General features: G+C 31.5%; 2 protein-coding genes across 2 annotated transcripts; one reads left to right on the top strand and one right to left on the bottom strand.

Annotated features, from left to right (window-relative positions):
* Positions 1–1576: 1576 nt before the first annotated feature.
* LOC130934830 (uncharacterized) lies at positions 1577–3511 on the bottom strand. Its single transcript, XM_057864359.1, has 4 exons — positions 3317–3511; positions 2807–2959; positions 2493–2720; positions 1577–1975 (listed from the first exon to the last, which is right to left on the bottom strand). Exons 1-4 carry the CDS (start codon positions 3509–3511, stop codon positions 1577–1579), a joined length of 975 nt encoding a protein of 324 aa, XP_057720342.1.
* A 7461-nt stretch (positions 3512–10972) lies between these two features.
* Positions 10973–14481, top strand: LOC130936722 (uncharacterized). The gene is made up of 2 exons (XM_057866863.1): positions 10973–11406; positions 13899–14481. Exons 1-2 carry the CDS (start codon positions 10975–10977, stop codon positions 14244–14246), a joined length of 780 nt encoding a protein of 259 aa, XP_057722846.1. The 5' UTR covers positions 10973–10974; the 3' UTR covers positions 14247–14481.
* The last annotated feature ends 406 nt before the right edge of the window (positions 14482–14887 follow it).

Genomic DNA, 14887 nt, shown 5'->3' with positions numbered 1-14887 from the left:
AAATTATTTTTAACAAATAAATTTTATTAATTAATATATATGAATTTTGAAAAATATGAGTGTAAATTATATTAATTTATAAATGTAAATGTAAATTATTATTGATTAGGTCTAGACAAACATGATAATAGTCATTTAGCTGATCGCTCAGGTAAGACAATACTTTAGCAAAATAAACGTGGGACGTTTCTTTATTATCAGTACTTAGTAATACTAAGTATGTTTGTGCAAGAAAACAGGCAAAGAAACAAAAGCCGGATGAACTCGAAAAGCTTAAGAAAGAAGGCACATGGTATGTGTTCATGTGCTTACACTATAGTGTACAGTACAAATGCTGTCGTTACTGCTGGCCAGCTAATCGTGTGGATCAGGGAAGCTTCCTGTGGGGTCCACGTTAAGATACTTAGAATTGTCTGATATGGTGAGTTTTGATTGAGGGTGCATGGTAATAAATGTAGATGTGCTCGTACTCGAAGAGGACCGGAATGTGTTAACTTAACTGTACAAGTGTACATGTCAGAAAGACTTAGGTGTTAAAATATGTGCATGTTCTTTCTCTCTTTTCTATTTGCATGTGTCATGTGAATCCATAATTACAATCAGCATACATACGCTGACTAATCCAAATGTTTTAAAGGGGTGTGTGGTTCAAAGATTAAACTTTATTACCAAGTAATTTTATTTTTAGATATTATATTCTTAGGAATAAGATTATTTAAAATATATGATTCTTATATTTGGTTGTAAAATTTAATACATTGGAATATTATGTAATAATCTTAGGAATAACTAAATTTTTGTTTGGTTGAGTTTAAATATCTTGGTCATATTATGTAATATGTCAAAATTACTCTTAATCATTTAAATTAAAATATTAATGATTAAAAGTTAAATATTTTTTAAATTTACTAAAATACCTCTAATAATAAATATTTTTAGTTAAAATTATTATTGATTCTAATTTTTTTAAATTTATTAAAATACCCCTAATAACAAATATGTCAAGTTAAATTATTATTGACTCTAAATTTTTTTAAATTTACTAAAATACCCTTAATAACAAATATCTTTAGTTAAAATTATTATTAATTCTAATTTTTTAAAATTTACTAAAATATCCCTAATAACAAATATGTTTAGTTAAATTATTATTGACTCTAATTTTTTTTACTAAAATATCTCTAATAACAAATATATATATTTAGTTAAAATTATTATTGACTCTAAATTTTTTTAAATTTACTAAAATATCCCTAATAACAAATATCTTTAGTTAAATTATTATTAACTCTAAATTTAAAATTCGTGATCAATTATGCACAAAACAACAAAAATTCAAAAGCCACCATCAATTTTCAACAAACATTTTTTGGAATCAAGCAATCACCAGTTGCTGCACATTATAATTCAAGAAGAACTTTAACTAGTTTTCATGGATCTTAAAACCTGATATAATGACACCAGGAACTAGGGTTTTAGCTGCTTATATTCCTCACAAAACAACAGCAACAATTGGCACAAATGTCTTCCTATCAAGTCACTATAATATTCAATAAAAATTCTAAAATAGCAATATTTAAAGTAATTTCTTCAAAAATGGCAAAAGTTCCTCCGGTTGAAGTTGAAACACCATGTCGATCAAACTATTGTCCCTTAAAATGCTAAGGCCAGCCTTTATTCTATCATCACCGCTCAAACCAGGAACATCTCTCAACAGTGCCATTAGCTTCATTCTGCACTCAGCTCCTTCTTTCTCATGCTTAAAACAAGAAACTATATCAACTAAAACGGCTGTATGTTCATGATGAGCACCTTTCATATCTCTCATTGATTCTACTACTATGTCAATCACTTCCTCACTTTTGCTCCCTCTTTTTCTTTTATTCCTTTCTATATATGAAGCACTAGGAGCAGCAGAAGAACTAGGAACAGCAGAAGCACCGGGAGCAGCAGGAACACCAGGAATTGGAGGCTCCTAAAAAATTGAAAGCAACACCAGCAGGAACACCAGAAGATTATTCAATATTGATAGAAATGAAGAACAAATAGCCTAACTGATTATACATGCTCTACACTTGTATATACAAGCATTATCTCTGCCTTGGCCAACAAGACTAACAACATTAACTAACTAAACAGAACCTAATAGAATATTAACTACCCTTATTCAAATTCTGTTTGCATAATTACATTCATATATTTTTTTTCTTTGTTATTATACTCCACAGAAATGAAGATCAGTATTTCTATCTAAATGCTCAACATGATGGGAATAGTTAAGGCTAGTCACAGGCACAAGTAAATAAACTAATGAAGAATCACTCCAAAATCCTCTATCTAAATGCTCAACATGATGGGAATAGTTAAGGCTAGTCACAGGCACAAGTAAATGAACTAATGAAGAATCATTCCAAAATCCAAGAAAATACACAGCAGCAGGATCAACAATTAGTGAATTTATGTACATGAATTAGAGTCAATTGCTTACGTACTTGAGAATCAGCTTCATATTCCATTTCGGTCTCTTCCAAATTTATTTGGGTGTTTTCATTCACTTGTCGATCACTCAAGGTTGTTTCGCGCTCAGCCTCCATTGTCGCAACTGCTTGAGTTACATTTTCTGCATTGCCTCCTTGAGTCCTATCTCTACCAAATACTATTCCCAACTCTTCAAAATGTGGAATTGGTTTATTATAGAGGCCATTAGCATTAGGATGGGACTGAAATTAAAAGAAAATAAATAATCAATTAATATTAAAAAGCTAAGATAAATAAACTTGTATTAAGAAAGTTATTTAGAATTTACACTCTTCCATTCATCGAAAATTTGTCGCTCCACCACAATCATTTTATCTTTGTCATTCCAACTAAATCCACTCTCAGTCGTGCCCATCATCTCAAATATTGCAAAATATTGTCTTTTTAGTAATTTCACCCTTGATTCAATGTGTGGATTAGTCTAAACATAGCAAAACAATTTAGAATTATCACTACTCTGTATATGACACCACAATTCATCCAAGCATAACTAAATATAGTGAATGTATGGAGCAGTAATAATTATTCAGTTTTTGAATAACCAACTTATTATAAATAAGGTAAAGTTTATATGTAAGTTGAATATAAAATTTCTTTATTCAAACTAAATTCTTTCTGGTTCTTTCATTTCTATCCCATCATCATCTTAAAAATAAATGAGAGTACAGTAGTAAAGCATCTCAATATAAAAGCATAAATATTTTGTAAATTATACAATTATAACACAAATATAAAATTATAAACAAAGAAAACAAGTATTATGTAAAAAAAACTGTACCTTAAGATCACATCCAGGGATCTTTTCATGCAGCATTTTTTCCAAATGTTTTCCATAACCGGATTTAAACGTGCCATTGTCACACTTCCAATAAGTAGTTGCAAGCTCTACCAAACATTCAACTAATTTTGCATCTTCGTGTGGCGTCCATTGATGCTTAGTTTGCTTTGAATTAGGTCGAGTATTCTCTTCCATTTTCTATAGAAGCAGAAAATAACACGAGACAATTTTTCATCATCTTGAAGCAAGGAATCACACAAGTATGAAAAGAACAGTAACTAAAGGCCAATCACACAATCACTACAATCCCATTTTCATCATCTTGAAGCAAGGAATCACACAAATATGAAAAGAACAGTAATTATAAACCATCGTAAATAGTAAAAACTAGTCATAAAATTAGTAATAACAAGTTTTATCCTATATTTTCACATAAATATTTTTCAGTGGATTGATAAATAATACAATAGTTGTGATTTTTAGCCAACCTGAAAATTGACAGGCTCCTATGGCTCAGACTTAACAAGCTCCTCGACAGAATTTCGGTAATTAGCAATCAAGTCTCTGTAACAAGAAAAAAAATAAATACGTGTTTAGCATCAAAATTTAAAGCTGCTTTGATTTCTTCCAAATGTTACAGAGCATCTTCACAGATATGTATGCAGTTCTTAGTTGTCACACCCCACAGGAAATATATGATTAGTAAAATTAGGTTAGAGTTTTCTTAGTAAAAAGAAGAGAGGCACTGGATACATGGGAATTGGCCTAAAACAGTCTAAAATATATCAACAAATAAGTAAAATAGAAGAAATAAATTGAAGAAGTAAGAAAAAAACAATTAATCTTTAATTAAATATGCTTTACCCTGCTTAACCAGCATTCATGTCCATTACCATTTTGATCCAACAAACATTTTTTTCAAAATTATAACATAACTATGAACCAAAACCCAAACAAAAAAAAAATCTAAACTAATTCAATCAATGATTTTATTACCAATCTCTCCGTTGAAATGGAACTTTTCCTTTTAAGTGGAACCTCATATTTAAACTATGAATCTGTTTGTTCTTTGGTTCACTTTAAAAAAGAGAAAGAAAAAGCTTGACATAAAACTCCAACCAATCTAAAATTCTCACATATCAAATCATCAAAGCAAAACTGAAAAGAGAGAAAGAGAAGGAAACATCAACATACCAAAAAGAAAAAATGCTCAATTAGAAGCAGCAACAGCTATAATTTCTTGTTGAAAGATGGTATCGGTGCGAATTGTGAAAACAAAAAAACTTCTGTTCATAGGAAAGAAATGTTAATACGAAATAAAAGAAGTGAAAGATGGTATTGGTGCGAATTATGGTTTATATTAAATCTATGGCTTGACTTGAGTAGTGAGTCATTTATATGATGATGCAATAACAATGACTTGGAACCAACTAAACTAAAATACAAATTCTGACTCAAATTAAGAAAGAGTACTTATTAGAGATACAAATTGCAAATTGGACAGTCAAGTCAAAATTTAATGAGATAGTTATATTACATTGATGATTCATCATTTCATTTCACTCATAATTATGTTTACTTGTTGAAGCTAGCATGATATGAAGAGTAGGATTAATAATTCTTTTGCCTGGTAAAAAATCTTCTTTTGCTTCACAACTGGGAATCAAATGCATATAACACAAGTCCAAAGAAATCACTCAATCAAGCATGGTCCAAAAAAATAACAACCATAGTAGCAAACTCTCAAACACAACATTGGAGAAAATCTCCATCATGCAACTCAATGCACATACTCCTGACAAAAACATAACTAATATTTATAAAAAAAAACTTGTTTCACATAACAAAATATCACAGCCAGCAGAATCATATAACTTATTCACAAATTGAATTGATGTTTTTTTTTCTAAAAATTCTTTCAAACATGAATCATTATCATAAAAACAGGAATGAGTAGACAGAAAGAAGTATTAGCCCTAATCAAAGCAAGATATTAATCACTATTAAATACTATAATCAATGAGCTCAGAACTGAAACTGAAATCACATTCCAATTCCAAACAAATTAAGTTAATAATATTTCAAACCTAGAACAAACCTGTTCTTGAAAAAGATGAACAGGAACAGAAAGATGCGAGGAGGGAGAGAGGCGAGAGAGACAACACGAACACGAAGCACAACTCGAGCAGATGCAGAGGCGAGAGACGCGCGAGCAACTGAGTTCAGACGGAGGAGAGAGGCCATGCACAACCACACAACACAGAGGATCTGAACAGAGTCGCGATGATGGCGGCGAAAACGCAGTGGCGGTGAACCGAGATGAGCTGTGATGACGAACACGAACGAGAACGATTTCCTTCTAGAATAAGAAGCGTGGTGGCCATGCAAATCCAAATCGGCGGCGAGGCGGCGCCGACGCCGGTGGAACCTCCGTGAATTTGAAGAAAAGCCTCGTTAGGGATTGGTTTTCATGGAGGAGGGGCTCTCTGCTAGGGTTTCATTTTGTTTGAAATGAATTGGAAAAAATCTGAAAAGAAGGGTTGGAGTGAAATTAACAATGGTATTTTGGTCTTTTTACTTTGTTATACACATTCTCTTCTCATTGGAATCAAAGATAACCAGGGGGGAGATGGAAATTAAATCAGTGGGATTTTGATTCCAAAAAATAAAACTTGTCTGAAAATATATTTTAAAATTTTGAAACAAGCATGGAAATAAGATATTCCCATCTAAACATTTCTGAAAATGCTCTAATATTCCTCCAACCACACACCCCCTAAGTCTCTTAATACTTTGAAAATGTTGAATCGGCCAGAGTTAAATAATTTAGTCATTAAAAACAGCCAAGCATATGGTTATTGCTTACGTGACTCATTAACTTGTTGATTTAGCTAAACAACTTCATCAATCATCACACGTGGAAATGGTTCACGTTTATGTGCACAATTTAGATCCCTGCATTATTAGCAAAGAGCAGCCATGTATTTGAAAATTAATACATTTATATCTATTAATCATTGAGAACTTAATTCTTTAACAACGGTATATATGCAGATTAGGAATTGTAAAAGAAGAAATAATAATTAGTATAAAACACACTGGACGCGTTGCACCTTGATTGTTCTTTTGATATGCATTAGAGAAAATATAGCCAAAAATATTATTTATACATTAAAATTAGTCATTAAAATTAATCACTAATATATTTGTGTAATTTAATTTATTTTTAATATATATTTATATTTCAGTATATATTTTAGAGAAAAAAATAAATAGGTTACTGACCTTTTGCCCTGCAGACATTTTTGTCCCTAACCATTAAAAAATACTTTTAAGTTCCTAACCTTCACAAAACTTGGACGGATCGGTCCTGAAAGAGGCATTTGGACGGATCAGTCCATGACGGAGGTATTTAGACAGAGGAACTGATCCGTCCAAGTTTTGTGAAGGTCAGAGACTTAAAAATATTTTTCAATAGTCAGGGACAAAAATGTTCGCGGGACAAAAGGTCAGGGACCTATTTATCCTTTTCTCTATATTTTATACCGATAACTAACTTTAATAACTAATTTTAGTATATACGTAGCATAACTCAAATAGAACAATAACATTCATTTTGAATAACATAAATAATAAATTAAAAAATATTAAATTAATTTTAAAAAACAAAATTTTAATTAATTAAGAATAATCAGATTTTTAAATTTGAATAATTATGATTACCAACGTAACCTTTTCTAAATATATCCTCATACCACATTCTGTTTCCTCTCATCGCATCCTCGTACCACGTCCCATTTTCTCTCATCGCGTCAACCATCCGCTATTCAGACTGTCGTTGCTGCCGGAGGGAATTGTAACGTGAGGTGCGCGTCCATTCTCGCGTGACGCCACTTCCACTGTCTCACAATCTCCGTGCCGCTGCTGTCTCCCGATCCCCGAGGGCACCGCCACGTACCACAACGCCGATCATTGACGCTCCATCCTCCATCGCGTTGTGGCTCCGAGAACAGAGACACCTCCTTCCATGACGCGCAGTGGCATCCACCCTACCCCATCATTTGCGTCGTGCAGCCTCACGGACCACCGGTGCTGCATCCATCGCGGCGCAAAGGCACCTCTTTCCGCAACACGGTACACCATCCACCCTCCATCAATAATGTCACATAGCCTTATGGACCACCACTGCATACAAGTCAGACACCGCGCAGATCTTTTTCTTTTATAGTTCTCTTTTTCTTCTTGTGATTTGGATATTTTTCGTTGTGATTTGGATTTTTTTTAAATAAATGGTTCTTTCTCTACGAATAATTTTCACTTTTTTTAATGTTATTTTGTTTTGGTGGATGTTTCTTTTTATTGTATATGAATATTTTTCAGTATAAATTTTTGTAAACGTTTCTTTTAAATTTGATAAATATTTTTTTATTGTACATGAATATTCTTTTTTATTGCAGTGCTGAAGTCTAGCGTTGTCGGCGATATTAACAGCGAGACAGCAGAGCGAGAATAGAGTGACTATGGTGAAAATAGAATAATAAAAAAGTTGTGTACCTGGAGCAGATAAAGATAAAGAGATAAATACCAAATCAGTACCCGAAAGATTTTGGCGCTGACAAAATGGTACCTGACTTTTGTTATTAACAAAATAGTCCCTAAAAGATTTTAAAATTTGATAAGCATCTCTCCGAGCTCGCCGAAAAAAATTTCCTGCAAACACAATGCTGACATGGCCATAGTGACCTGACAAACCACCTCCCAAACCCTAATTCCTCCCCCTCCCTCCCCATCGTAGCCCCCTTTTCTTTTCCGTTTTCCTCCCCATCGCAGCCCCCTTCTCTCTCCCTCCCTCTCATATCATCTCATCTCATCTCATCTCTGCAATAAAAAAGAACAACAATCTAATATATCAAAATTCCATCATTTCAAAACAACTACAAACCAAAACTTTCTATTCTCTCTCTCAGATCAGAAAAAAACAGAACGAGAATCTGAGAAGAAGAAGAAGAAGAAGGAATAATGGATCTAGCACCAGAGGAGCTACAATTTCTGAACATCCCAAAAATCTGTTACCTTTTCTTCCTCTTCGCCTTCTCTCTCCTCTCCACCGCCGCCGCCACTGTCTTTATCGTCGCTTCCCTCTACACCAACAAAGTTGTCTCCTTTTCCTCCACCATCTCTGCAATCTCCAAAATCTTCCAGCATTTGTTCATCACTTACCTCTGGGTCACGTTTTTTATGTTCATCTGTAACTTTATCTTCGTGATTTTTTTTATTTTTCTTATCATAGCAATTGAGACACATAACTCGTTTCTGCAGTTTTTTACGGTTATTGTGAGTGTGTTGGTCATTGTGAATTTGGTGCAAAACATTTTTTTACTATGTTTGCAAGAGTTACCATCACCAAGGGATTGATAAGAGTGCTTTACATGATCTGCGATGGAAGGGAGAGAGAAAGGGGCTGCGATGGAGAGGGAAAGGGAAGGGAGTTGCGATGGGAGAGAAAGGGAAGGGGGGAGTGTGCGTTGGGGGGCTGCGATGGGACGCATGGAGGGGGAGGAGAGGGAGCTGCGTTGGGTAGGGGAGGGCTGCGATGGAGAGGGAGATGGAGGAGGAGTTTGCGTCGGGAAGGGAGGGCTTGGGGTTTGGGGGTGGTTTGCCATGTCATCAAAATACGGTGGACATGTCAGCATTGTGTTTGCCGAAGATTTACTCCAGCGAGCTCGGAGAGACGCTTGTCAAATTTTAAAATTTTTTAGGAACTATTTTGTCAATAACAAAAATCAGATACTATTTTATCAACATTAGAATCTTTCGATTACCAATTTGATATTTACCTCTAAAGATAAATAATTAAATTTGTTATGTTTAGTGATTCTAAAGTATAATTCATTATTCACATTATTTATATTTTTGTTGTTTACCTAACAAAATTGCATTTATTGCATGTACTCCTTTTATGTCATCTGAATTATTGGAAAATGATCCTTCCCCGAATACGGGTAGATAATTAAGTTTATTTATTAGGCATGTACTTTGCCAAGCATAAATGCTTAAGGATGCAATTGTACCTCTTTTTACATTTAAAAAAAAAAGATAAAAAATCTAAAATAAAAAAATTTAACAAAACGCAACTCATTTAGTTTATGTTACTTTTACTTTTTATTTAAAAAAAAATTAACGTGACTTAACGATAATAGAAAAATGGCCAAATAGACCAAAAATATTAAAATTATTTACAATATATATGTATTGTTTAATTTGTTTTTTTATAAATATTTTATATTCTATTATATATTTAGTATTAGTAATTGATTTTGACATACACTTAGACTTGTTTGTTTTCGAAAATAAGACAGTACAAATAGAACAGTATAAGATATAAAAAATAGGATAAGATAAGATACTAAAAGACAAAGACATAAATTTTTGTATTTTTGTATTTTATTTGGTAATAAATTAGAACAAATTATAAAAATTTAATTTATTCTTATTTTTTTTCATTCAAAAAAATTGAGATGAAAAATATAATAATAAAAAATATAATTATGAAAAATTAACAAGAATAATGAAAGAAAAAATAAAAAAAAATTGTGTCCCTTATTAGTATTTTCGTATTTTTTCTGTCAGGATGAAAACAAAATATACTAATTCAGTGTCTCTAGACACATTGTCTCTGTTTATGTCTCCTCTGTCAAATACGATTCTGTATTTCTGTATTCCTGTCTCAGTGTCCTATCTCTATAAACAAACACAGCCTTAGTATTTTGTTAAATAGATATAAAAGTGTATGTAGAGCTGCAATTATATAAAATTAATTTTAAAAGAATTAACTTATTTTATTGACGTATTCATCAACAGGTAAGTCTAAATACTAGTTACTTGCTTATGATAAACACTTATATCTCATCCTTAACAGAAATTTTTAATATTTGATTACCTACTCTTGTTCCCAACACTACTGGGTCGATTTCAGCTTAGCAAACTCCCATTAAATAAAAGGTTTGATTAAAAATATAGGAAAAAACAAATACAAATATTTTTTTGGTGTACAAAACAAATACAAATATTGATTCATAGACAGAAACATAAAAGCATCTTGTCTCATGGACCTAAATAGCTGATAGCTTGGGCCATTGGCTACGAACTTAGCATGAAATCCTTAAATAATATGATCAGCCCTCATGAATCATAATTCAAAAAGCCCAATCGTACTCACTAGGATACGAATTACATGAAATTTGTTTATTTAACTCGATAAAAATGATAGAAACAAATCAAGTTGGGTTGGTCTGATAATTAAACCACTAATTCGTTTAAATAAAAGTTGGAGGTTCGAATTAAATAGAGCTTAATACCACAATAAATTACTTTTTTATATATATTTATTTATACATTAAAATCACACTAAAATTAATTATTAATATATTTGTGTATAAATATATATATAATTTAATTTATTTTTAATATATATTTATATTTTAATATATATTTTATATTAATAATTAATTTTAATATTTACGTAGCATAAATCAATATATTTTATTTCATTTTTGTTGATAATATAAAAAAATATACACATAAACTCTCACATATGCTTACTGTTTGATTCATCTATTTAGTAGCAGGCTCACTCACATTCACTCACCCGTGACACCATGGACACCGCCAAAAAAAACACCTCGGCGACTCTCAAGTCCCGAATCCAAAACGGCGACGTCGTCTACGGCATGTCCCTCCTCACCTTCTCCCCAACCGTCGCAGAGATAGCCGCACTCGCCGACTTTGACTTCGTCCTCATCGACATGGAGCACGGCCACGGCGGCCTCCCAGAAGCCCTCCCCTGCCTCCACGCACTCGCCGCCGCCAAAACCCCAGCCGTCATCCGCGTCCCCGACAGCAGCTCCTCTTTCTGGGCCCGCAAGGCCATCGACCTCGGCGCCCAGGGAATTGTGTTCCCTATGATCCAAGACCCTCAATCTGCCGCCAAAGCGGTGTCGTTTTGCCGTTCTCCTGTGAGCCCCGCCGCGAGGGCATCCCGCTTTGGACTCGACGGCCACTGTCAGAAGGACCTGCTCATCATATGCCAGGTCGGTACCAATATGTTGTATGTTTACTGTTACTCACTTGAATTAGTTGCTTAAGGATAAGTTAAGAGTTAGTTTTCTGTATTAAATTAGTTAGTTAGTTAATTTTTTTTTATAAATGCATTGCTTGTGAAGTTGTGTTCGTGTATGTCATATAGATTTATGAGAAAAATTTATACACAATTATTTTAAAAGGCAAGGAAGTTTTTTACAGAAAAATATTTTTTTTGCTTTTTTATTTTTATTTTTATGTGATAATTGATCTCTCAGTTACTATTTTTTATTTTTTATTAGTATTAACGAAATAAACTTATGACATATTAAATGGTTGATTTATCTATTAAAAACCAATTGGGATTAACAATTTTTTTTGTTGGAAGTTTTGTTACTTTTTAATGATAATTATTAAGGTTGTTTAGTTTTATTTTTATTTTTTATTATTTTTTTAAATACATTAGTTAAATAAAACTAAGAAATATTAATAATTTTTAAATTATTTATAAAAATTAAATAAATAATATATTAGTAATTAATGTGTTACGTAAGTATATTTTAAAGAGAGATCATTCACACATAAACTAATTAGTCTCACGAAGTTAAATATCAAAGATTAAAAAAAAATTTTAAGACCTCGTAGTCCTTTAAATAAATTATTAAAAGCCGAATTGCATATTCACTTTAGATTTATCTGACTCTTTTTTTAGCTTATTTAAGTCGTTAAAAACATAGATTTGTCTATTGTTGATTCGAAACTGAAAACAGATATCCAAAAGAAACGAATTTTGATATTTGTATATTTTGTGATAACTATGTTGAGTGTTTTCTAACAAATTGTTTATCACTGAAGAGTATGAATTTTCAGTCTATAATAATCATGAATTGAGTTATAATCAAATTTGCTTTTGGCGAATTATCAATGTCATAATTAATTAATGATTATACAATTCCAACTATTCTAACTAAAAAAAAAAACATAATAAAGTCGAATTTATAAGCTTTTGGATATAGAAAGATACAAAATTATATTTAATAGATAAAATTATATTTAATTAGTATATAGATAAAAATTTATGTATAGTTAATTTTATGTGAAATTGATAGTTAAGAGTTGTTGGATGATAATTTAGTCAAATCTATTAAATTATTTAACGATTTTTAATTAAAAAATTCACATAAAATTATCTGCACCTAAATTTTTACTATTTTATATTCTTTCTCATAAGAAGGATAAGGAATTAATAAAAAACAATTTATTTTTTTAAGTTATTTAATTTTTTATAGTTATATTTTTATTATTATATTTTTAGTTTTTATTTTTTTGTAGGAAAAAAATAAAAATAAATTAAATTTTAATAATTTTTGTGTGTGTTTAATTTATCACTAAATAAAATACAAAAATATTAATTTTTATTTCTACGTTCTTTGTATCTACTTGTTCTTTAAGGCTGTGTTTGTTTTTAGAATAGGACAAGACAAAACACTGAGAACAGGATAAAATACTGATGGACAGAGACACAAAATTTTGTGTTCTTATATTTTATTTGGTAATAAACTAGAACAAATTATGAAAATTCAATTTATTCTCATTTTTTTCATTCAAAAAATTTGAGATGAAAAATATAATAATAAAAAATATAATTATGAAAAATTAACAAAAATAATGAAAGAAAAAATAAAAAATAAGTTGTGTCTCTTGTTAGTTTCTCTGTGTCATTCCTGTCACGATAGACACAAAATAAACTAATTTAATATCTCTGGACATATTATCTCTGTTCATATCTTTTCTGTTAAACATAATTTTATATTTCTGTATCTCTATTTCAGTGTTCTATCTCTGGAAACAAACGCAGCTTAAGTGTCTCGTTTTATTTCTCTTCTTAGAACTAAACGTAGCCATATAGATCAGTGTGTGTGATTTATTTTGAAAAGTTTTATGTACAAAATAATTTATAAGGGATTGGATATCATTGGATTTATAATAAAAAAATGAGTTTGGGTAGAGATATTTATTAAATAGGTTAAAAAATAAAATATTAAAAATATAAGTTTTTAAAATTTTTAATATTAAAAATTATAATTTTAGGATCCAATAATAATATAAGCCAATATTTTTTATTTTTAATTTTAAAATTTGAAAAATTAAGATGGTAAAATTTTTTATTTTTTGTAATAGACGTAGTTTTTTAACTAGTTAGACTTTTAATTGATTCCTTAGAATTTTTCGTTTATTATTTGTTATGGCGAAAACAAAAAAGAGACCATTTTAATAAAGAGACTAAAAATTGTAGTTGCATAGCTTTTACGTTTAGAAACTCAAATAATGAAGCGAAATTATTTTTGGCACAAATTATCCAAACATACATGATGGGTATGGCACACCATTCAATAAATATTTCAAGTTCACAGAAAATCAAAGCCCCACTAACTTGTTTTTTTATGGTGTGGGCGGAAGTGGATAACATATTCTCAAATTTTTGTATTATTGATACCTACAGGTGGAGTCTCCGGAGGCAGTGGAGTGTGCGGAAGAGATTGCGGCGGTGGAGGGGGTTGACATGATAATGGTTGGACCGCTGGACCTTAGCGCCGGCATAGGGTGCCTAAGGAACCCAAAGGATGAGAGGGTGATGGAGATGGTGGATCGCGTGGAGAAGAAGGTGTTGGGTGCACCAAGGAAAGAAGGTGGTGGTCCCTTTTTAGGGAGGTTTGGAACTGCCCTGGATTCACCTGAAGCGTTTAGGGACCGTGGCTATCGCTTGGTTCGGGTGAATTTGGATGTCACTTTGTTCAGGAATGCTTGTATTCAAGATGTCATCAACTTCAAGTCTACAAAGCTATGTTGAAAGGCTCATCTATGATTTTATTTTATTTGTATCTGAAATAATAATATCAGAGAGTCAAGTTTCCTCTAACATTCAACTCTTAGGCTATAATATGAAACATCTACGTACCTTCCAAGAGGCTCGTTGTCAAAACAGAGTTTCTTGCACGTTTGTTGCCTTAGAAAGGAGAGGTACATATATATGTCATCATTTTTCATTTTCGATATTAAATTACATGCTCATGAATTGAGGATCTTCATCATGTAAATCTGCCCAAGATTCAGATTTATGTACACGCCTTAAAATCGCTTTGAGAGATTATTTCAATGTAGCCATTTTATGTCACTACTGGTTAGATTCTGCATGAAATATTAATCTTATCCCCGATATGCATATCAAGGACGATCCCATAATCATGATCATAGTAAAAGATTACGGTGAACCAATTAAAAAAAAAAAACACACACACACACACAAAGTAGATTTGGGCATTGCAAATTCAGTATTGAGACATCTCTTGGAAACACCAAAAAGATTAACTCATTAGCGATAACGACTTAATCAAATAGCATTTTCTTATCTCTTCTTTTTTTTTCCCTGGATTTTGGACTACATAACGGATTTCTTTTCTCCATATAATTAGCTTTACTATATAACCAATT

This window comes from Arachis stenosperma, chromosome 6, assembly GCF_014773155.1.
Source record: "Arachis stenosperma cultivar V10309 chromosome 6, arast.V10309.gnm1.PFL2, whole genome shotgun sequence".
NCBI lineage: Eukaryota > Viridiplantae > Streptophyta > Magnoliopsida > Fabales > Fabaceae > Arachis > Arachis stenosperma.
Note: the sequence above shows the minus strand (reverse complement) of the source record. Positions and strands in the feature narration are given on the sequence as shown.